Below are 22125 nucleotides of genomic sequence, written 5' to 3'. Positions count from 1 at the left end.
TGAGGTTGAAGGTTAGTTTATAGAAGAAAGCTGACATTGGTTTATGGGTCTGCATAGTTTATTTTTTCAGGAAAGTCAAATATTTACAGCAGGTTTGAATAAAAATGCACGGTCTGTGAAGCGATTTAAGACGTATTTTATGCAGAGATGTAGGATGGCATAGCGTGTGGTAAGGCCTAGGTGTTTAGATTTCCTGAAGAGCGCTTTCATTCCATAGAGTCGTAACACAGTGATTCAGAACACAAGCAATACCATTGGGCTTAAACATTAGTGGTTTGGACTCATCAGACTTGATTCTCTAGTAGTCACCCATACTTCATGGGTGTTTTGTGCTACGGGCCTATTAATTCTCATTCTAGCTGAAATACAGTCTATTGTCTGTTAGTAATATTGGTGCGGTATACGCTGTTTAAAAAAAGGCTATAACCTAGTGGAGTAGATTTACTAATATTGTATAATTCTTGGACACTGTAAACTAAATGGCCATTTACATGGGCCGATTATTGGACAAATGATCATTCTCATTAATTTGCCTGTGTAAAAGAGCCAGTCATCCGCATTTGTCCATTCGTCAACTGACTGGATCTTTTGTTCAGCCAATAAATTATCGCTATTGGCCGCAATGTATAAACAGGTGTTGTGAAGCCTACAGTGATGAATTTGAAGGTTTACTATCATTTTAGTTGATGACAGAATATGGTTGAAACGAAGAGTGCAATCCCAGAGACTAGTGCCGAAACTAACGTGATCAGACGGACTGCCTGATATCCCGTCCCAGAAGTCTCAAACATGACTAGGACTTCCAGAATGGGTCATTGGGCAGTCTGTCTGATCATGTGTGTTTCAGCGCTAGTCTCGGCCAATGGAATTGTATTTTTAGTTTCACCTGTATCCGTTCACTAGCTGGAATGATAGTAGTGCTTTAATGGGCCGCAGAAACCGTCCAGCGATTGTTTTCCATGCTGTTATCTGCAGCCTGTTGGCTTGTGTTAAAAGGGCCCTAAGACTAGACCTAAGAATATGCCAGATTTACCGGAGTGGCTTACGAGGTTTGAAAATCTGGCAATTCTTAGATTGTCTTGTCTACACAATGTAGACTGCAATGATATTCGTACAAAGCGTGACATTTCACAAGCCATGTTACTTGCCATGCTCCTTTGTTAAGCCAGCGCAAAAATGTCTAAAAGACATCTAAGATGTGGTGCAAGTCGATTGTATTTAGAGGGGTACTCTGGTGGAAAACAATTTATTTATTTATTTTTTTCATATCAGCTGGCTCCAGAAAGTTAAGCAGCTTTGTAAATTACATCTGTTGAAAAATCGTAACCCTTCCAGTACTTATCAGCTGCTGTATACTACAGAGGAACTTGTGTTGTTCTTTTCTATGTGACCACAGTGCTCTCTGCTGACACCTGTCCATGTCAGGAACTGTCCAGAGCAGGAGCAGATCCCCATAGCAAACATTTTCTGCTCTGGACAGTTCTTGACATAGACAAAGGTGTCAGCAGAGAGCACTGTGGTCACACAGAAAAGATCTACTCAACTTCCTCAGTAGTATATAGCTGCTGATAAGCACTGGAAGGATTAAGATTTTTTTAATAGAAGTAATTTACAAATCTGTTTAACTTTCTGGCACCAGTTGATTTGGGGGGAAAAATAAAGTATCCCTTTAAACCAGTTCTTTGTTAAAAAATGCACAAAAATGTTGGTGTACTTGCCATAGTAAAGCTGTCCCAGTGCACCAGAACATTTCATAACTTTTCATTTTACAATAATTCGTAAAGGCTCAATTCACATAAACGCTTCTAAATTGTGATTTTATGAGAATCTGAAATCTTTTTGCCTGTAATAAACTATAAGCGAGAGGGAAGTGGCACGTTTCTTTTCGTAGTGACTCTAAGTGTTACTGACAGTACTTGTAAATATAGCCATGTATTTTTCTATTAATAGTCAAACATCACATCAAAATGTGTCTCCCCCTGGGGAATGCTTCTGGTTGGCCTGACCTCAGAGTCCTCTCTGAGATGTACGGCGGAGATAAAAAGTAGCGCAGCTGCAGCGCATAGATTACTTTGATATTTTCAAAAAATACCTAGTTTTATTCCACATCAGTACTTACAGAACATACAGTTGTGTTAGAGTATTATTACAGTGGATAGATACACATCTCTTGTCTCACTATATTCTGATATCGTACTTTGATCCCAGGTCAGAGATGCCCTCACTATTACTGGTAAAGAAACAAAAATCCTTATTAGGATGAGTGCTTAGGTTCTCGTCTGTCTGGTTGTAGAAAATGGTATTGACTTGAGCTCTGTTTCTTTCCAGTTATATTCATGTCTGGAAAAGGTGGGTGCCAACCATTATTGCCACCATTACAGCCATTATCACCGCTATTACAATTCTCACAAATCTGCTTCTATGTAAGAGTCGGTGATAAATAACCCCATAAAAGGAAGAATTGCCATTTTGAGGATTGGTAACCTGTGTGAGAGTACCTGTTGGAGCTGCAGTGCAGGCTATATTGGTTATTATAGCTTAGAAGTCTTTACTGTAGACCCTTAAATCTAGAGAAACTGGACAACTGCTATACCATTTGTGACATTAATCCCATTGTCTTCCTTTTTTTTAGGGACCGGAACATTCGGGAGGGTTCATTTAGTAAAAGAGAAGACAGCAAAGCACTATTTTGCACTAAAAGTTATGAGCATTCCTGATGTCATTCGCCTAAAACAAGAACAGCACGTACACAACGAGAAGTCAGTCTTGAAGGAAGTGAACCATCCGTTTTTAGTCAGACTGTAAGTATTCAAAACATTTTTGGGACTTATTGGTTCTGGGACTATTAGGCTGTTATTCACCACACAATGATATGAAAAGGTAAGTTTACCTAGACCCACCAGGCAAGGCTTATCATTTTCATAAAAAGTATCTGTTTTACTCTTATCTACGATTTTGTCACATTAAAGCAATATCTGTCATGAAAATATGCTCTTATTTACATTGTTACATAGTTCAGTTTGATAAATAAAGGTCGAACACATCCAACCTAACAAATATGTTTACACAGCTCTGTAGAGTCTGTCCTCAATTACATTGGGCTTTGTCCCCACTGTCCCCAGCCATCACAACATCATGTATCACAGAGTTCTAGTCAGGGCCGGCTCTGCCTATAGGCAAAATAGTCAGCTGCCTAGAGCGCCCTCTTGATGGGGGGTGCCACTCTGCCTGCTGCAAGAAAGTTAGACAACCAGCATCCCAACCACTCACTCAGCCTACATGAGGAGGGGGCTTGTTACAGTGTGTCACCCCAGTAGTAAGGAGGGACGAGCCAATGGGTGGAGTCAAGGGGGCAGCAAAATTAGCTTTTGCCTAGGGTGGCGAAAAACCTTGCACCAGCCCTGTCCATAGTCTAACTGCTGTTACAGTAAGGAATGCCTTGATTCTGCATCTTTATCTCCATCTCCGTTGCTGCCATTTTCCGATATTGAAATTTAACCTGGTTCACTTTGGTTTAATACCATTTTGTCTTCCACTTTTTACTTCAGAAAGTGTGCTCTGAGGTGATTCTGCCAGCTTTCGTGGAGTTGCGAGAAATTTATTATACATCTTGGGACTTTTCATAAAGAAACCACAAGTACACTAAGAAACCCGCCACTAAAGCCAACTTAATCAAGACTTGAAAAAGACTTTAAAGAAGAAATCCAGTGGTAGACAACTTATCCCCTATCCGCAAGGTAGGGGATAAGTGTCTGATCGAGGGGGGTCCGACTGCGCATAACCTCTGCAATCTTCCATACGGGGCCCTGGCTCTGCTTCCGGAAGTGACGTTTCGCACCCAGAACTGACACTGGTTGAAACACGCCCCCTCTATTCATTTCTATGGGAGAGGCCGCCCCTACGTCAGTTTTGGGTGTAACAGTCAACCTAGTAAAGCAGAGCCGGGGCCCTGTACGGGAGATTTCTGGGGGTCCCAACGGTCCTGCGGATAGGGGATAAGTTTTCTACCACTGGATTTCTTATTTAAAGGAAAACTCCAGAATATAAAAATTGTCCCCCATACTGCCGGCAGTAAAAAAAAATAAAGATGTACATACCTTCCTCCGCTCCCCCAGGGCCTCCGGTAACCGGCTCCGGTCTCCGCCGCGATCCTCTTCCTGGTTGCCGATGGTCGGAGAGTCTTACTGCACTCAGCCAATCACCAGCCGCAGTGAAGTCCCGACTCGGCCGGCGATAGGCTGTGCGGCAGTGTGACGTTTTTGGCCCCGGCAGCAGGTGCCGGTGTAGTGAAGAATTTTGTGTCCTGAAGCGTTCTCACACTGCAGCTCAGCCTATCGCCGGCCGAGTCGGACTTCGCTGCGGCTGGTGATTGGCTGAGTGCAGTATGATTCTCCGACAACCGGCAACCAGGAAGTGGATCGTGGCGGAGACCGGAGCCAGTTACCGGAGGCCCCAGGGAGGAAGGTATGTACATCTTTATTTTTTACTGCCAGCAGTATGGGGGACAATTTTTATATTCCGGAGTTCTCCTTTAATGATCAATGTATCCCCATTGTGTTCTGAGCATTTATGCCTCTCTTGATACATCCCATGACTGTATAAGCCTTCACATTGGACACTAAAGTTCAGTTTACTGTCCACCAATGTCTCCAGATCTAGTTATTACTCCATTGCACTCCACGAACACAGCAGCGGGAGAGGCAGGGGGACCACGGACTCATGAACACAGTCCCCAATAATGAATTCTTCATGACTAGTCAGAGCTGTCCTTGAAGCAAGCTACCCTTAAAGCATTTTTATGCTCAACTCACTTTAATGTGTCCGTTAGAGATGAGCGAACTTACAGTGAATTCGATTTGTCATGAACTTCTCGGCTCGGCAGTCGATGACTTTTCCTGCATAAATTAGTTCAGCTTTCAGGTGCTCCCGTGGGCTGGAAAAGGTGGATACAGTCCTAGGAGACTCTTTCCTAGGAATGTATCCACCTTTTCCAGCCCACCGGAGCACCTGAAGGCTGAACTAATTTACGCAGGATAAGTCCTCAACTGCCGAGCCGAGAAGTTCGTGACGAATCAAATTTACTGTAAGTTCGCTCATCTCTAGTGTCCGTTTCCAAGAATGGGCTAGGTGGGGAACTGCTTTCTGTACGGTTAACAATATTAGATGTGATTACTTTTTCTGGCATCATGCAGCACTACTAGGTATAAAAAACAAAAAACACAAACAGGGTAGTTTTTCATGAGGCCAGGATATGCATAAATCTCATGTATAAAGATCTGGCCTGCAAAAGGGGTGGTTATAGCGGAAAGCTTGGGAGCCCTGCTTACTGAGGCTGGCAAGCTGTGTGATCTTTGCAGATGGGTAAATCCTCTTTATCCTTTTCATCCAAAAGTTTTCCAAAAGGAAAAGTCCAGGTGGTCAAATGCCTGATCTAACGTTTGGCTGTAGTCTGGCCAAGAGACAATGGTACTTTTATTTATTTATTTTTTTTTTCTTTAGTTAAAGGGGTTGTCAAAATCAGCATAGATTTAGGCAACCTTGTTTGTGTTTGTCCCGTAAGATGATGTTTTTTTTATTTTTTTTTATTTTTTTAATAAAGGGGCAAAGTGGCTCTGTGAGACATCACAAGGTCCTACTGATGGTTTCGGCAGCACCAGCAACCTGTGGACCTCCAGATGTTTCAAAACTACAACTCCCAGCATGCCCGGACAGCCGATGGCTGTCCGGGCATGCTGGGAGTTGTAGTTTTGAAACATCTGGAGTAGAGATGAGCGAACGTACAGTAAATTCGATTCGTCACAAACTTTTCGGCTCGGTGGTTTCTGACTTTTCCTGCATAAATTAGTTCAGCTTTCACATGCTCCGGTGGGCTGGAAAAGGTGGATACAGTCCTAGGAAAGAGTCTCCTAGGACTGTATCCACCTTTTCCAGCCCACGGGAGCACCTGAAAGCTGAACTAATTTATGCAGGAAAAGGCATCAACTGCCGAGCCGAGAAGTTCGTGACGAATCGAATTTACTGTAAGTTCGCTCATCTCTAATCTGGAGGTCCGCAGGTTGAAGACCACGGTTATACATGTTTTACAACATGTATAAGGGTGCATGCACACCACGTTTTTGTTATACAGTTCCCGTATACAGTTTCAAGTTAAAAACCGTATGGAACTGTATAGAAAACTGTATGCATTGACTTAACATTATAAACTGCATGTCAAACGCATCATCCAGTTTAGTCCGTTTTGCATCTCGTATGGTTTTGTCCAGTTTTTTACCTGTATCCAAAACTGTAGCCTTCAAAGTTTCTTGGTCCGGGTGAAAAACTGTATTAAACTGTATACAGTTTTTTTTTTTTTTTTTAACATGGGAGTCAATGGGAACCGTACAGAACTGTATGTGCGTACGGTTCCATCAGGTTTTCACCATACGGTTTTTGACTTTGCACAGTTTTTTATTTTCTTGGAATTTCAATCAAACAAGTGAAACTTTATTCAAAATGGAGTGAAAAGTTAAAAACGTATACATTTTTTTTTCTTAAAAAACTGATGCAACCGGACATCATTTTTCAAACCGTATACGGTTTTCAACTGTATATGGGTTAAAATTTGTACACACTTTTTGACACAGTTTAGTCAGGTTTTGAGGAATCCGTTTTTCATCAAAAACCTGATACAGGAACTGTATTGAAAAAACGGGGTGCGCATGCACCCTAATCGAGGGAAAATGAAAAATCACTCTGAAAAGGGGAAACAATTGTACATGAAGCCCAATGTTGTAAGGACTAGTGTTTATAAAATATGTCCTGTCCTGGAGCATAACCAGAATTCATAGGGGCTCATAACAAAATGAGAAGGCCCTAAAGAGAGCACTAAACGAAAAGGTACCTGAGTGGTTCCCTAAACCTATGGGGCCCATATCAGGTGCTGCAGCTCTAGTTTGGCGCATGGTCCTGTAAAAGGTATTCCCTGTAAAGTAGGTAAAGCTGTGTAAACATGTTTTCATTCCTAGTAAAAATGGCAGATGCTTTTATTCAGTGCAGAGCTGCATCCATCACCGAGCACTTTGTTATGCAACTTGTCACTGAGCTTTTGGACAGTGGCGCAAGTGTCATAGATTTGACCTTTTGTGTTGCCAGCGGCAGTGGATACATGCAGGCTTACAAGATGATTAATCCGCTAGATTACCGGATACTGTATAATAAAGGCCTGGACAGCACTTTTCTACACAGGACATTGAAAAACAGAAAAAAAAAAATAAACATTCAGTTCTTCTTTTTAGAATCTACGTTTTCACCATCAGCTGATCTGTGGAGAATGTAGAACCAGCCATATAGATGTCAGGGAACCTTCTATCGGACACTTCTTATACTGTCATTGCTTATGGTCCTGGAACCTGCACACAAGGCGGCCCCCTTCTTAGTATTAAGTAAAATCTACTGCTGTATATGTAACTATTATGACTGGTAAATTTGTTGTCCTCATAAAAAATGCATTAAATATGATAAAACAAACAGTCTATTATAATAAGCAGAATATTAAAGAGCAGGACAACATGCAGGAGTTATTTGATCTGGTGGTGTTAATGAGTTTCTATAGCTATATATTGTGTTCTCATTGAGGGTATCTTGTTACAGGAGCTATAATAGCATAAATGTTTGTGGTCTTTACACCATTGTATTGTGGACCAGTTCACATAACTCGGACTTAAAGTCCCTCTCTGGCGCCACCACTCTATCCCTAACCCCCCCCCCCTTTTAAACGCAACCCTGTATGGGGGGGAAAGTGTTATTTTTAGTTTAGAACAGCAGTACCCATCCTCATCCCATTAGTGGTGCATCTGGAAGCCCTGTTGGTTATCATTCTTATGTCTGTTCTGCAGTAAATAAAGTGGCACCTCTGGTTAGGGCTGGGCCGTATACTGGTTCATACCGAAATTTTTGTCCTGCACGATATGAATTTTTCCATTACCGCAATACCGGTTGGGCCCCTCCCCCTCCGGAATGAATGAATTATCAATCCAGCGCTGCGCTGTTCCCACATCGGGGAACTAATCATGTGTAACCCGCCAGCGCTGTTCTGCTCCCCCCCCCCCCAATTAATTATCAGCCCAGCGGGGTACTACTCACATATGTCACCTGCAAGCACTGCCCTCCTCCTGTTTGTCGCGGGCCTGGAACTCTATACTGTACGCCAGTGGTCTCCAACCTGCGGACCTCCAGATGTTGCAAAACTACAACTCCCAGCATGCCCCAACGGCTGTCCAGGCATGCTGGGAGTTGTAGTTTTGCAACAGTTGGAGGTCCGCAGGTTGGAGACCACTGCTGTACGCTGTATCCCTATGCCCGGGCCGCAAAAGATAAACAAAATAAACTTTAACTTACCTACGTCGGCCTAATGCTGTTTCTGGGGACGTCGGACAGCCGTCAGCCTATCACCGGCCGCAGCGATGTTCCGGCCCAGCCAGTGATAGGCTGAGCTCACTGTCATGTAAGGAGCTCTGGCCGGCTTCTTACATGACAGTGCATTTAACCTATCACTGGCCGGAGCGGGACATTGCTGCGGCCGGTGATAGGCTGACGGCTGTCCGACGTCCCCAGGAACAGCATTAGGCCGACGTAGGTAAGTTAAAGTTTAAGAGGAGGAGGGCAGTGCTTGCGGATGACACATGTGAGTAGTACCCCGCTGGGCTGATAATTAATTGGGGGGAGCAGAACAGCGCTGGCGGGTCACATGATTTGGTGGGGGGGGGGGAGCAGAACAGCGCTGGCGGGTGACATAATTTGGTTGGGGGAGCAGAACAGCGCTGGCGGGTGACATAATTTGGTGGGGGGAGCAGAACAGCGCTGGCGGGTGACATAATTTGGTGGGGGGAGCAGAACAGCGCTGGTGGGTGACATGATTTGGTGGGGGGAGCAGAACAGCGCTGGTGGGTGACATGATTTGGGGGGGGGAGCAGAACAACACTGGTGGGTGACATGATTTGGTGGGGGTTAAATAAATACCGTTGTATACCGTGGAACCGCCATAAGTTGCAAAAATTCTGTGATACACATATTTGGTCATACCGCCTAGCTCTACCTCTGGTCTCCGCATGCATAAAGATCTAGGGATGAGATCATCGAAATATGGCAACCATTGCTAAGCCCAACCATCTACATGCAAAAAGTCAGCATCATTGTGTGCAAACCGATCAATAAGTCCTATCAATGCAAAAATGGTACCGCTAAAAACTTCAGATCACGGCACAAAAAATGAGCCCTCATACTGCCCCATATGCGCAAAAATAAAAAAGTTATAGGGGTCAGAAGATGACAATTTTAAACATATTAATTTTCCTGCATGTGGTTATGATTTTTTCCAGAAGTACGACAAAATCAAACCTATATAAGTAGGGTATCATTTTAACCATATGGACCTACAGAATAAAGATAAGGTGTCATTTTTACCAAAATTGTACTACGTAGAAATGGAAGCCCCCAAAATTTACAAAATGGCGTTTTTTTTTTTCAATTTTGTCTCACAATGATTTATTTTTCCGTTTCACTGTAGATTTTTGGGCAAAATGACTGACGTCATTACAAAGTAGAATTGGTGGCGCAAAAAATAAACAATCATATGGATTTTTAGGTGCAAAATTGAAAGAGTTATGATTTTTTTAAAGGCAAGGAGGAAAAAACGAAAATGCAAAAACGAAAAAAAAACCTCGGTCCTTTAGGGGTTAAACTCCTTCAATTTATTTGCAGCGACCACTTCTGCAGGAAGGCTATTCCATGCATCCACTACTCTCTCAGCAAAGTAATTCTTCCTCATATTACCGCATAAACCTTTTCCCCTCTAATATAAAACTATGTCCTCTTGTGGTAGTTTTTCTTCTTTTAAATATGCTCTCCTTCTTTACCGTGTTGATTCCCTTTATGCGGCATGGACCGGAATTCCCACCTGCGTACAGGTACGCCCAGGATGTCAGGGAGTACCTGTATGCCCTTGGTCCTTAAGGGGTTAAAGGAAATCTGCCAGCTGTATTTGATGTTAAGAGCTGCAAACACCATCAGAAAGCTGTTGGGGGTACGATAGCAAACTGTACTATTCCTGGAGATAATGGTGGTTGGCAATCTTAAAAGCCAAGTGTCAGGGAGGTGGGGCTGAGCTGCTCATGTTCCATAGTCTGGCACACCACCTCGCTTAACCGCACCTAATGTGTGTGTCATTCAAGGTAAAGCTGAAAGCCAAGCACTTAGGCAGCTCAGCTCCGCCTCCTTGACGCTTGGCTGAGAAATAAAAAGGAGATTTTAGAAGTTTTCGAGCCACCATGAACTCTAGGAAATGTACAGTTTGCTTTTATACCCTAACGACTATTCAGCGGTATCTACAGATCATGGTGCTTGTCGGATTTATGAACATACCGTAAAAGAATGCATATACACAGATGTACATATGTGTGTGTATGTATGTGTGTATACATATATATATATATATATATATATATATACATATACACAGTGGTCCCTCAAGTTACAATATTAATTGGTTCTGGGATGATCATTGTATGTTGAAACCATTGTATGTTGAGACCATAACTCTATGGAAACCTGGTAATTGGTTCTAAAGCCCCAAAATGTCATCCAAAAATAGGGAAAAGGGAGAATTAAAGAAAAATAAGTAGATAACTAATACAGATAAAGCAAGTCCTTATATATAAACGTAAGAAAGATCTGCTGGGAGCTGTAATCACTGTCTATGTCAGTGTTTTCCAAGCAGCGAGCCTCTAGCTGTAGCAAAACTACAACTCCCAGCATGCCCGGACAGCCAAAGGCTGTCCGGGCATGCTGGGAGTTGTAGTTTTGCAACAGCTGGGGGCACCCTGCTTGGGAAACACTGGTCTATGTAGAGGACAGGAGCTTCTTCAGGGTCCTGTACAGTACAGGCAATGTCCTAAAAAAGTAACATGAAATCACCCTTAGCTGGTGTCCAAAGGAGCAGGTAACCCTGGTACAGGTAAAGTGTACATGTAATACCTCTCTGTACTGTAGGGGGCGCTACCAGACACCAGTCAGTGCATACGCTTCAGTAATACAGGGGTTTTACCTGTAAATTGCCCATTCTGATTGGTCAGATCTTCCGGCCATTGACACGTTTCACAGATCTGGACTGTCCGTAGCATTGTATGTTGAGTCTGGTTTCAACTTACAATGGTCCAGAAAAGACCAATGTATGTTGAAACTATTGTATGTTGAGGCCATTGTAAGTTGAGGGATCACTGTATGTATATATATATATATATATATATATATATATATGTGTTTGGATAGTCTTTTGGCAGTGGCATGCTGACAGGTCACCTGCATGAGCGAGAGGTGTTTTTGTGCTATCTCTTCTCTTGAATTATTATAGATATTCTGACCATTGACTCTTTGCTGTTTCTGTTCCTATAGGTTTTGGACCTCTCACGATGATCGCTTTTTATATATGCTAATGGAATATGTACCCGGAGGAGAACTTTTTAGCTATTTACGTAACATGGGACGTTTTAACAACAGCACCGGACTATTTTACTCTACAGAAATTATTTGTGCAATAGAATACTTGCACTCCAAAGAAATTGTTTACAGAGACTTGAAGCCTGAAAATATATTGCTGGACCGGGAAGGTCACATCAAACTTACAGATTTTGGATTTGCGAAAAAGCTTTCAGACAGGTATCAGTTACGTTTTGAACATTTCCTCTGCTTCATTACTTGCCCTGCTGGGGATTTGGCTTTATACCAACTGTTAGCTTATCTCTCACAGGCAAGGCTATTTTCATGCCCATATAATGGTGATAATTGGAATATACTGCAGCAGTGCGATAATCCGTGTAATGTTATTGTTTCGTGTTTTCTTTTTCTATGTCATTTGTGAAAAAATAAGGCTTGTCAACTATAGAGTGTGTTCAATACGTGACTCCACTTACTCCTCTAGCAAATAAGGGTTAATTTTAGGAAACGCGGTAAAAGTAGCGCTCCACTGAAAAGGTACTTTAAAGGCGTACTCCACCCCTTGAATTCTTATCCCCTAGCCAAAGGATAGGGGATAAGATGTCTGATCATGGGGGTCCTGCCGCTGGGGACCCCCGCTATCTCCCTGCTGCACCTGGCATTCATTTAGTGTCAGGTGCAGTGCCGGAGGCTCGTGATGTCCCGGCCGCGTCCCGCTCGTGACGTCACTGCCGCGCCCCCTCCCATAGACTTGCATTGAGGGGGTGTGGACATGACGTCACGAGCAGGGCGTGACAGGTGACGTCATGAATCTCCGCCCAACATCGCCAGTCATCCGGCACAGAGCGAAGTTCACTCCGTGCACCGGATGTCTGGGGTGGCGCAGCAGAGATCGCGGGGGTCCCCTTTGGATAGGAGATAAGTAATGGGTTGGCTCCTTGTAGTAGAACAGTTTAGAAACCCTTGAGTTACTCGTGGTTTTGCACTACAGCTCCGTATTGTGGGGTGTAGGACAGTAAGAAGACATATGGCATGGAAATCAAGTTGCGCTGGCTCTGGTCAGAGGTCCCCTAAGACAGAGGTCCCCATCCCAGTCCTCAATGCCCACCAACAGTCTAGGATTTGACATTTTCTTTGTTCTATTCCAGTGGAGTAACTGAGGACCGAGTTGGAGACCACTGCCCTAAGACACAAGTAGATGCAGGGAGGCACTTTTCTTCCATTCTTATCCCCATTTTGCTTTTTAGGAATTGAAGAGGAATAATTTTGGTCGAGAAAATCTTGATTTTTGCCATTTTCTCCCTTCCGCAGAACTCGTGCAAAATTTCTGCATAGAATTTCTGCGCTAAACTCATTTTGTCAGTAAAAAAAAAATCCATTGACTTCAATGGGCTTTTATTTGTGGATTCCGTCTGAAGAATGAAAATGTTCTATCTTCAGATGTCGGAATTCAGTGTCGGAATTCTGCTAGCAGAAATTTCTTTGTGTAAACAGGGCAGCAGAAAGTCCATTAAAGGGGTACTCTGGTTAAAAACTATTTTTTTTTTTTTAATCAACTGCTGCCAGAACGTGCAAAGGAGTACTTCAATGGAAAACATTTTTTTTTTTAAATCAACAGATGCCTGAAAGTTAAACAGATTTGAAAATTACTTCTATTAAAAAATCGTAATCCTTCCAGTACTTATCAGCTGCTGTTATGATCCACAGGAAGTTCTTTGAATTCTGGCTTTTCTGGCTGACCACAGTGCTCTCTACTGACACCTCTATCCATTTTAGGAACTATCCAGAGCAGGAGAGGTTTTCTATAGAAATTTGCTCCTACTTTAGACAGTTCCTAAAATGGACAGAGGTGTCAGCAGAGAGCACTGTGGTCAGGCAGAAAGCACTTCCTGTTGATCATACAGCAGCTGATAAGTACTGGAAGGAGTAAGATTTTTTAATAGAAGTAAATTACAAATCTGTTTAACTTTCTGGCACCTGTTGATTTAAAAAAAAAAACAATTGCAGATTTGTAAATTACCCATTCTAGGACTTATTGGCTGCTGTATTCTACAGAGGAAGTTCTTTTATTTTTACATTTATTTTCTGTCTGACCACAGTGCTCTCTGCTTACTCCTCTATTTGTCTCAGGAACTCTCCAGAGTAGGAGGAAATCCCCATAGCAAACCATCCGGCTCCTGACAGTTCCTGAGACAGACAGAGTTGTCAGCAGAGAGCACTATGGTCAGACAGAAAAGAAATTTGAAAAGAACTTCCTCTGAAGTATACAGCAACTGATAAGTACTGGAAGATTTTTGAATAGAAGTCATTTACACTTCTTTTTAACTTTCAGGTACCAGTTGATTTAAAAAAAAAAATAGGATCTTGGATTTACGTTTAGTGTAAAAGGTGTAACCTGAAAAAGTGGTATTTATGTGTGGTTGTTGTTCCTCCCTGTATACCCTGCTTTCTAGTCCTCGAGGTGTATGTCCATGATGTCTCACTGCCATACTTACAACTAGAAGGCTTTCTAAGTTATTTAACTGGATGGCAGGGGGGTTCCTTTTGTCTTTTGGTTATGTTGTACATTGATGAATAGGTATAGCATTCTTCTCTCGCATGCGTTCTCCAGTTACTGTGACAGTTTTGGATTTCACCCCTTTGTGATGCTTGTGTTTCTCTGTCTGTAGTTTCACATCCGTTTACTTATTTATAGATCAGCCGGCTTCCTGGAGGAACAGATTATTAGTTGTTGCCTAGTAAAGGTTGCAGTTAGATAATGGTAAAACCTAAGATGAACTTTCTGAGAACTGAGCCGATCTGTATATTGATGTCCTACTGTTATAATATTGGTGAAACCCTTCACACACAGACGGGCAAAGATCTTCCCAGTTATAATAGTCATTATTTCCATTTTAAGAATTAAAGGGTTAGTTGTTCCTAGCGCACGGAGCTGGCAGCGGGGGATCGTGACATCACGGCCACGCCCCTCGTCATATCACACCACGCCCCCTTAATGCAATTCAGTTGAAGGGGGCGTGACAGCTGCCATGCCCCCTCCCATAGACTTGCATTGAGAGGGTGTGATGTGATGTCACAGGGGGCGTGGCCATGACATCACTGCACCCGGCGTTCGAAACGAACGCCAGGTGCTGCACAGAGATTGCGGAGGTCCCAGCGGCGGGACCCCTGCGATCAGACATCTTATGCCCTATCCTTAGAATAGCGGATAAGATGTCTAGGGGCGGAGTACCCCTTTAAGGCAATTGTCAGTTTTACAACAGACTATGGATCCCACTGTAGAAAATGACAAATGTTTATGATACAAAAATATATTTATGATTTTGTTTCTAGGGGAAAAAATATTTTGTAGTGATAAAAACACTTTATAACACTTATTGACTTTGGTTCTGTTCAGTTTTGCATTTGAGCCTCTGTTTCAAATTCTCTCATATTTTACAGGAAGAATAGCGCTGCATACCATTTTTTTTTTTGTTTTTTTCAGTCTAAACTTTGAATTTTGAATGTCTGGACCCAGTGATGACCCTGTTACCAGTCATGGACTTAATCACTTGTGGTATCAATAGATCTTTCACAGTGTTGTGTTTTCTATTCTAGATGGAACCATAACACAAGTAGAGACAAGGGCGAGTATGACCGACCGCCTGCTGTAAATTTTGTAACAGGCAGTCGTGATTCTTACTCTGCTCTATAGCGTATTTGAGCCAACTACACAATCAATTTTGACTTCTCACTTGATGTTAAATGGGCACTAACAAAGGAATTACAGCAACACACTGCTAGCGCTAAGATATGTGTAATAGAACACTTTTTTTTTTCTTCCATTGCAATACTGCTATAGAGGAAAATAGAGGTTCTTATCTTACCATTTGGCCAAATAGTGTGTACCATCCCACCATCATAAGGTGACCCCTTTATCCTGGTGTGATGGTACACACTATTAAAGGGGTACTCCCACCCTAGACATCTTATCCCCTATCCAAAGGATGGGGGATAAGATGTCTGATCGCGGGGGTCCTGCCGCTGGGGACCCCGCAATGGTGCATTCGGCACCCACCTATTTCTTGTCCGGAAGCGCTGGAGGGTCTGGGTCGCAACCATGGGAGCGGAAGTCCGTGACGTTAGGACTCTGCCCCCGTGTGACGTCACGCCCCGTCCCCTCAATGCAAGTGTATGGGAGGGGGCGTGACGGCTGTCACGCCCCCTCCCATAGACTTGCATTGAGGGGATAAGATGTCTAGAGTGGGAGTACCCCTTTAAGCCAAATGGTAAGATAAGAACCTCTATTTTCCTCTATATGCAATGGAAAAAAAGTGTCATATTACACAAATATCTTAGCTTTAAATGTGTGCTGCTGTAATTCTTTTGTTTTTACGTTTAGCTCAGCCGCAGCAGCTTGCACCTGTGTACTTGAGATATATATATAATAGTTGTGTAGGATGTACGGACCATTTTTTGTTACATTTGCACGGCCACTTTAAAAAAAAAAAAATGTTGTTCAGTTGGGGTCTGGGTGTTCAGAGGAGTACGCACTAAGTGCTCTCTCTCCCAGCTTTATGCCATGCGATCAAGAAGGAAAGTAGTAAGTCTATGGGACCATCTTGGTCGTGCTCACAGATGTGCGTTTCTCTCCATGCTCATTCTAGTAATTGGTTGGGGTCTGAACACTCAACCACCAACCGATTTAAAACTTTTGACATGTTATATGAGAAATTCCACAACAAATTTGCAGTGTGCGAACAAATTTAAATAGAAAGGATTTCCTCTGTAGAGTAGAAAACTACTGTATAAAAAAAATTATAACTTGCCAAAGGTCTTTATCAGATAAATATCAGCTAGAATCTGAAAATAGTTATGTTACAGAAAATAGAATGCTTATTTTTTTTCAAGCATGTTTAAGGTTTGTTTGTTTGTTTGTTTTTTCTGGTCTCCACCAAAGCATATTTATTGCTTGATCTTCAAGAAGAAAAATGTACGGGGAAAAGCTGGTCAAAATGATCGTACATATCAAAGATACATCTGAGGAGGTCTCTTTGATGGCGTCTATGAACTCTGTCGACCCCTGATTTCCAGAACACAAAGTTACTGTATATGAAACACATTGAATCTTTTGTCAGGGCTTAGAGCTTTGTTACTGTAAATTTGTATTTGTGTTGTGAGCTACCGGTGTTGATTTGAATTGACGTTTGCTTAAAGGGGTACTCCGCTGCTCAGCATTTTGAACGCGTAGAGCCGGCGTCGGTAGCTTGTGACATCATAGCCCTGGCCCCTCACAACGTCATGCCCCGCCCCCTCAATGCAAGTCTATGGGAGGAGGTGGTCATGCCCCCACCCATAGACTTGCATTGAGGGGGTGGGGCAGGACTTTGACATCAAGAGCTCCTGGCGCCGGTGTGAGGTGGTTTTTTGCGCCCCCGTAGATCCATGCGTCCGCTCCTCCCCCAGCTCTCCGAACATTTCCGAAGCTAGAACTGGGGGAGAGCAGAGCAAAGGAAGGGAGGAGGTTCACGCCCCCTCCCCCATCTCCCCTCTCTGAGCTCGGCTGGATGCAGATCTCCACGGCCCGCCCCCTCCCTGAGGACATAGATCTCCACGGCAGGTCCCAATGCTCCCAGTGCTCCCAATGAGCTCTATGTGTAAAGGGGGACATACTGTAGAGGCTAAATGTCCCCCTTTAGCCCATACAGTATGTCCCCCTTTAGCCCGTGCAGTATGTCCCCCTTTAACCTGTACAGTATTTCCCCCTTTACACATATGGCTCATTGGGAGCACTGCTCTATGTCCTCAGGGAGGAGAGATGAGGGAGGGGACCTGCTTGCTCTGCCCTCCCCCAGTTCTAGCTTCGGAAATGTTCGGAGAGCTGGGGGATGAGCGGACACATGGATCTACGGGGGCGCAAAAAACCACCTCACACCGGCTCCAGCGTTTTGGAACAGTTTGTTCCAAATGCTGAGCAGCAGAGTACCCCTTTAAAGGGGTAGTCCAGTGGTGAAAAAAACTTATCCCCTATCCTAAGGATAGGGGATAAGTTTCAGATCGTGGGGGTCCTACCGCTGCGGTGTGTTGACCGCCGCTTCATGCGTTGGTCAACACGCGCTATCTGGCTAGTTAGCCGGGGCCCCGTGCAGAGAGATAGAAGGGGGCCCCAGCGGTCGGACCCCCCCGAGATCTGAAACTCATCCCCTATCCTTAGGATAGGGGATAAGTTTTTCACTACTGGACTACCCCTTTTTAAGGCCCTAGGAACACTTAATCAGCCCGTGCAGAAGGGCTTGTGATCAGCCAAAGAATGAGCAAGCGTCAGGCCAATAAATCTATTGTTCTCAGCGACCCATCTCCCTGTGTAAACTGTGACTGAGCCTTGTGAAGGCTTAGCAAATGGGTGCAAATCCGACATTGGGGCTTGTTTCTCTCTACCCATTAGCCCGTGTGAGGCTATGTTCACACATTGCAGCTTATTAGCAGTACCGCAATTACCGCATGCAAATCACGGTAAAATGTGTCATTTTGGTAAAATACACAAAAAATGCATGTGGTAACTAGTTGCAAAACAGATAATTAGCTGCAATGTGTGAACACAGCCTAAAAGGGCCTACAAATTACATGAACAATTTCCTATGGGTATTCAGCACTCTGCCTTCCTAAGACTAGGTTCACACTATGGAATTTCCGAGTGGAATTCTGCTGCACAGTGCACACTACGGAATTTCAGTGGCAGATGTTTCTCTGCTGAATATCCACAGCTGAAAGTGTGACCTTGCTTGTCAGAATCCACATGAATGTGCAATCCTAGCGCCAACTGATTCAGTCGGTGCAGGCCGCACTTGGAATCTTGATGCTTACTTTTTTCAGCTGAAAATTGTTAATTTGGAACCTAGCTTAAAGGGGTATTCCAGGCAAAAAATGTTTTTTTATATATCAACTGGCTCCAGAAAGTTAAACAGATTTGTAAATTACTTCTATTAAAAAATCTTAATTCTTCCAATAGTTATTAGCTTCTGAAGTTGAGTTAGTTTCTGATGACTCACGTCCCGGGAGCTGTCCAGCTCCTTTGGGGATATTCTCCCATCATGCAAGGGATATTCTCCCATCATGCACAGCTCCCGTGACGTGATATCATCATTGAGCAGTTAGACAGAAAACTTCAGAAGCTAATAACTATTGGAAGGATTAAGATTTTTTAATAGAAGTAATTTACAAATCTGTTTAACTTTCCGGAGCCAGTTGATATATAAAAAAAAAGTTTTTGCCTGGAATACCCCTTTTACTGTAGTTTAATTTGGCCATTAGGCTAGGTTCACACTGCGCAATCTCCAGGCAGAAAATTTTATTTGGTGATAGGTACTCTTTAAGACAGGATGGCAGAAGGGAATGGAGTCTTTGTACAACAGGGTTGTATATATGTTTTTACAAAGGGATTATCACCTGAAAAAATGTCATACAGGATTGAACTACTAGAATGTCCATTTGTGTGTCAGCTAGAACATCACTTTGGTGTCATCTTCTAGATGTCTAATCTCAATTTTTATTTTTTTTACACTTTTTAAGTCCCCCATAAGGAACTATTTAATGCAATCAATGTATAGCATTGTGCAGGGAGATTGGCCATTCACTGATAAAGCCTAAATCATTGAAGCAGCTATTCTAGCAGCAGTAGCACTAAATAGACAGCCATGGGGTTCGTTCTAGTTCCCCAATGCTGACTGTAAAGCATTTGTCTGATGTCACTGGGAGACTTTTTGACCTGATAAGAGCAGTGAATCCCCTTTGGTCAGGCCTTAAAACCCTCCCTCAACTGCAGGAACGACAAAAGACATCGCTGCTGACTGAGGGCCTTCACTGCCCAACGTCAAAACACAGTAAGTGGTCCTTAAATGGGCACCGTCGGATAAAAAAATTATGTTGTTACTAATGGAAATTTAAGACCTTTTGTGATATGGTTGTTTAAAATGTTTTTGAATATTTCATAGAGAAAAAAGTAGTGAAAAGCCCACTACTAGGGGTCCCCATACCTACTGGGACACTAACCTGTCCTGTAGCAGCATCAGGCTTGTCCATGAGTCATGGACAAGGCTGCATGAGCAAACAGACCAATCACCTCCCAGCACCACAAGGGAGGGACACGCCCCCTTTCCTGATAGGATTTCTAAACTGTGAGCTAATGAAAAGAGGGATTTTTATAATAAATATAAATGATAAAAGGCAGAAAAATTAGATGTACATTCAGGATTCAGGTCAGGATTAGGTACTGAGTAACATTTTAATTATATAATAATTTTTTTTTTTTTGGCGGGGGGGGGGATCTGACAGGTTTTTTTCCTCCGGCGTACTCCTTTTAGGTGCCTCCCTTATGCCCCTGCACATATACCTGTCTGTTCTCTCTTTGCACTAGGTGTTTTCCTCTTATCTGCTATGAAATAAAATAGAACAGATACCTACGAATTGGTGAGTGCTAGGTATTTACTCTATTTCTCCTTAAAGGGGTACTCCACTGGCCAGTGTTCCGGCTAAATGTTCAGAATGCAGCCGAAACACTGGCTAGTGGAGTACCCCTTTAATACAAAATTTTAAGTCCTGTATACCAATCCAGGTGAGAGCACCCCAAACAGTACACCAGCACCCTATCTACTCTGTACCTGCTGTGCCTGACACTCTTTTCTCTTTAAGTGCTAAGCTTCAATTTCATTATTTTAGCCTTAACACTGGTCAGTGGAGTACCCCTTTAAGGAGAAATAGAGTAAATACCTAGCACTCACCAATTCGTAGGTATCTGTTCTATTTTATTTCATAGCAGATAAGAGGAAAACACCTAGTGCAAAGAGAGAACAGACCGGTATATGTGCAGGGGCATAAGGGAGGCACCTAAAAGGAGTACGCCGGAGGAAAAAAATTACTATTCAACAATACAAATTTCTGTCACAAGTTGATCTAAAATAGTGCCCACAAATTGGGAACAATTGTCCAGTGAAAACAAGGCCTCAAATAGCTATATCGTCTTACAAATGAACAGTAATGGCTGATAGAAAGTAGGAAGTCCAAAATAGAAAAATTCCTGAAAGCATACCTGTCAGATCCCACAAAAAAAAAAAAATAATAAATAAATAAATAAGTATATATATATATATATATATAATATAATTAAAATGTTACTCAGTACCTAATCCTGACCTGAATCCTGAATGTACATCTAATTTTTCTGCCTTTTATCATTTATATTAATTATAAAAATCCCTCTTTTCATTAGCTCACAGTGTTAGAAATCCTATCAGGAAAGGGGGCGTGTCCCTCCCTTGTGGTGGTGGGAGGTGATTGGTGTGTTTGCTCATGCAGCCTTGTCCATGACTCATGGACAAGCCTGATGCTGCTACAGGACAGGTTAGTGTCCCAGTAGGTATGGGGACCCCTAGTAGTGGGCTTTTCAGAAACTGTCTTCTCTATGAAATATTCAAAAACATTTTAAACAACCATATCACAAAAGGTCTTAAATTTCCATCAGTAACAACATATAATTTTTTTATCCGACGGTGCCCATTTAAGGACCACTTACTGTGTTTTGACGTTGGGCAGTGAAGGCCCTCAGTCAGCAGCGATGTCTTTCGTCGTTGCTGCGGTTGAGGGAGGGTTTTAAGGCCTGACCAAAGGGGATTCACTGCTCTTATCAGGTCACAAAGTCTCCCAGTGACATCAGACAAATGCTTTACAGTCAGCATTGGGGAACTAGAACGAACCCCATGGCTGTCTATTTAGTGCTACTGCTGCTAGAATAGCCGCTTCAATGATTTAGGCTTTATCAGTGAATGGCCAATCTCCCTGCACAATGCTATACATTGATTGCATTAAATAGTTCCTTATGGGGGACTTAAAAAGTGTAAAAAAAAAAAATGTTTTTAAAATTATATAGAAGCCCTGCCCATAATAAAAGTTAAAATAGCCCCGTTTCCCATAAAAATTTTTATGACATAAACCTCTTTGGTTGTTACTGCGTGAAGAATTGTCAGATATATTAAAATATATTGTTTATGATCCCGCACAGTAAACTGTATACACTTAAACACCAGAATTGCTGATTTATTGTTACATTATATTAGGGGGAAAAAAAATATAAAGTGATCAAAAGTCCCATTAAAACAATAATGTTACCTGGTAGGTACAATCACAGTGCTCCTACAGCCCTGTATACAGAAAAAAAAATTGTAGGGGTCAGAATAGGGCAATTTAAAGCATACTCATTTTGATTTAATAGGTTTTTCTTTCTTTAACGTAGTAGAATAACAGAAGAACTATGTAAACATGGGCATTGTTTTCATTGTATTTACCCACAGAATAAAGATATGTCAGTTTTACTGTACAATCCACTGCAAAAAAATCAAACCCCTGAAAAGTTGTAAAATGGTGAATTTTTTTTTCCAGTTGCCTCCCCCAAAGATAATATTTTTTTGGCTGCGCAGTACACTTATGGCAATATGAAAGGTGTGGTTACAAAGTACCATTGGTAGCACACAAAAAAGGGTCTGTAGATGGGAAAAATAAGTTATGTCTCTTTAAAGGCGAGAAAAGATCAAAACACAAATATGTAAACTAGCAAAATCCACTAGGTCAAAATCGGCTGTGTCCTTAAGTGGTTAAGTGGGTTTTCCTAGGCCAGTGTTTCCCAAC

General features: G+C 42.5%; 1 protein-coding gene across 2 annotated transcripts in view; it reads left to right on the top strand.

Annotated features, from left to right (window-relative positions):
• Positions 1-22125, top strand: part of PRKX (protein kinase cAMP-dependent X-linked catalytic subunit) — a 128469-nt gene that overhangs the window by 78655 nt on the left and 27689 nt on the right. For both annotated transcript variants that reach the window (XM_056558846.1, XM_056558847.1), the window contains 2 exons: positions 2633-2801; positions 11428-11691. In XM_056558846.1, coding sequence (XP_056414821.1) covers positions 2633-2801; positions 11428-11691 — 433 coding nt within the window. The remainder of the gene's footprint in view (positions 1-2632; positions 2802-11427; positions 11692-22125) is intronic.

This window comes from Hyla sarda, chromosome 2 (assembly GCF_029499605.1).
Source record: "Hyla sarda isolate aHylSar1 chromosome 2, aHylSar1.hap1, whole genome shotgun sequence".
NCBI lineage: Eukaryota > Metazoa > Chordata > Amphibia > Anura > Hylidae > Hyla > Hyla sarda.
Note: the sequence above shows the minus strand (reverse complement) of the source record. Positions and strands in the feature narration are given on the sequence as shown.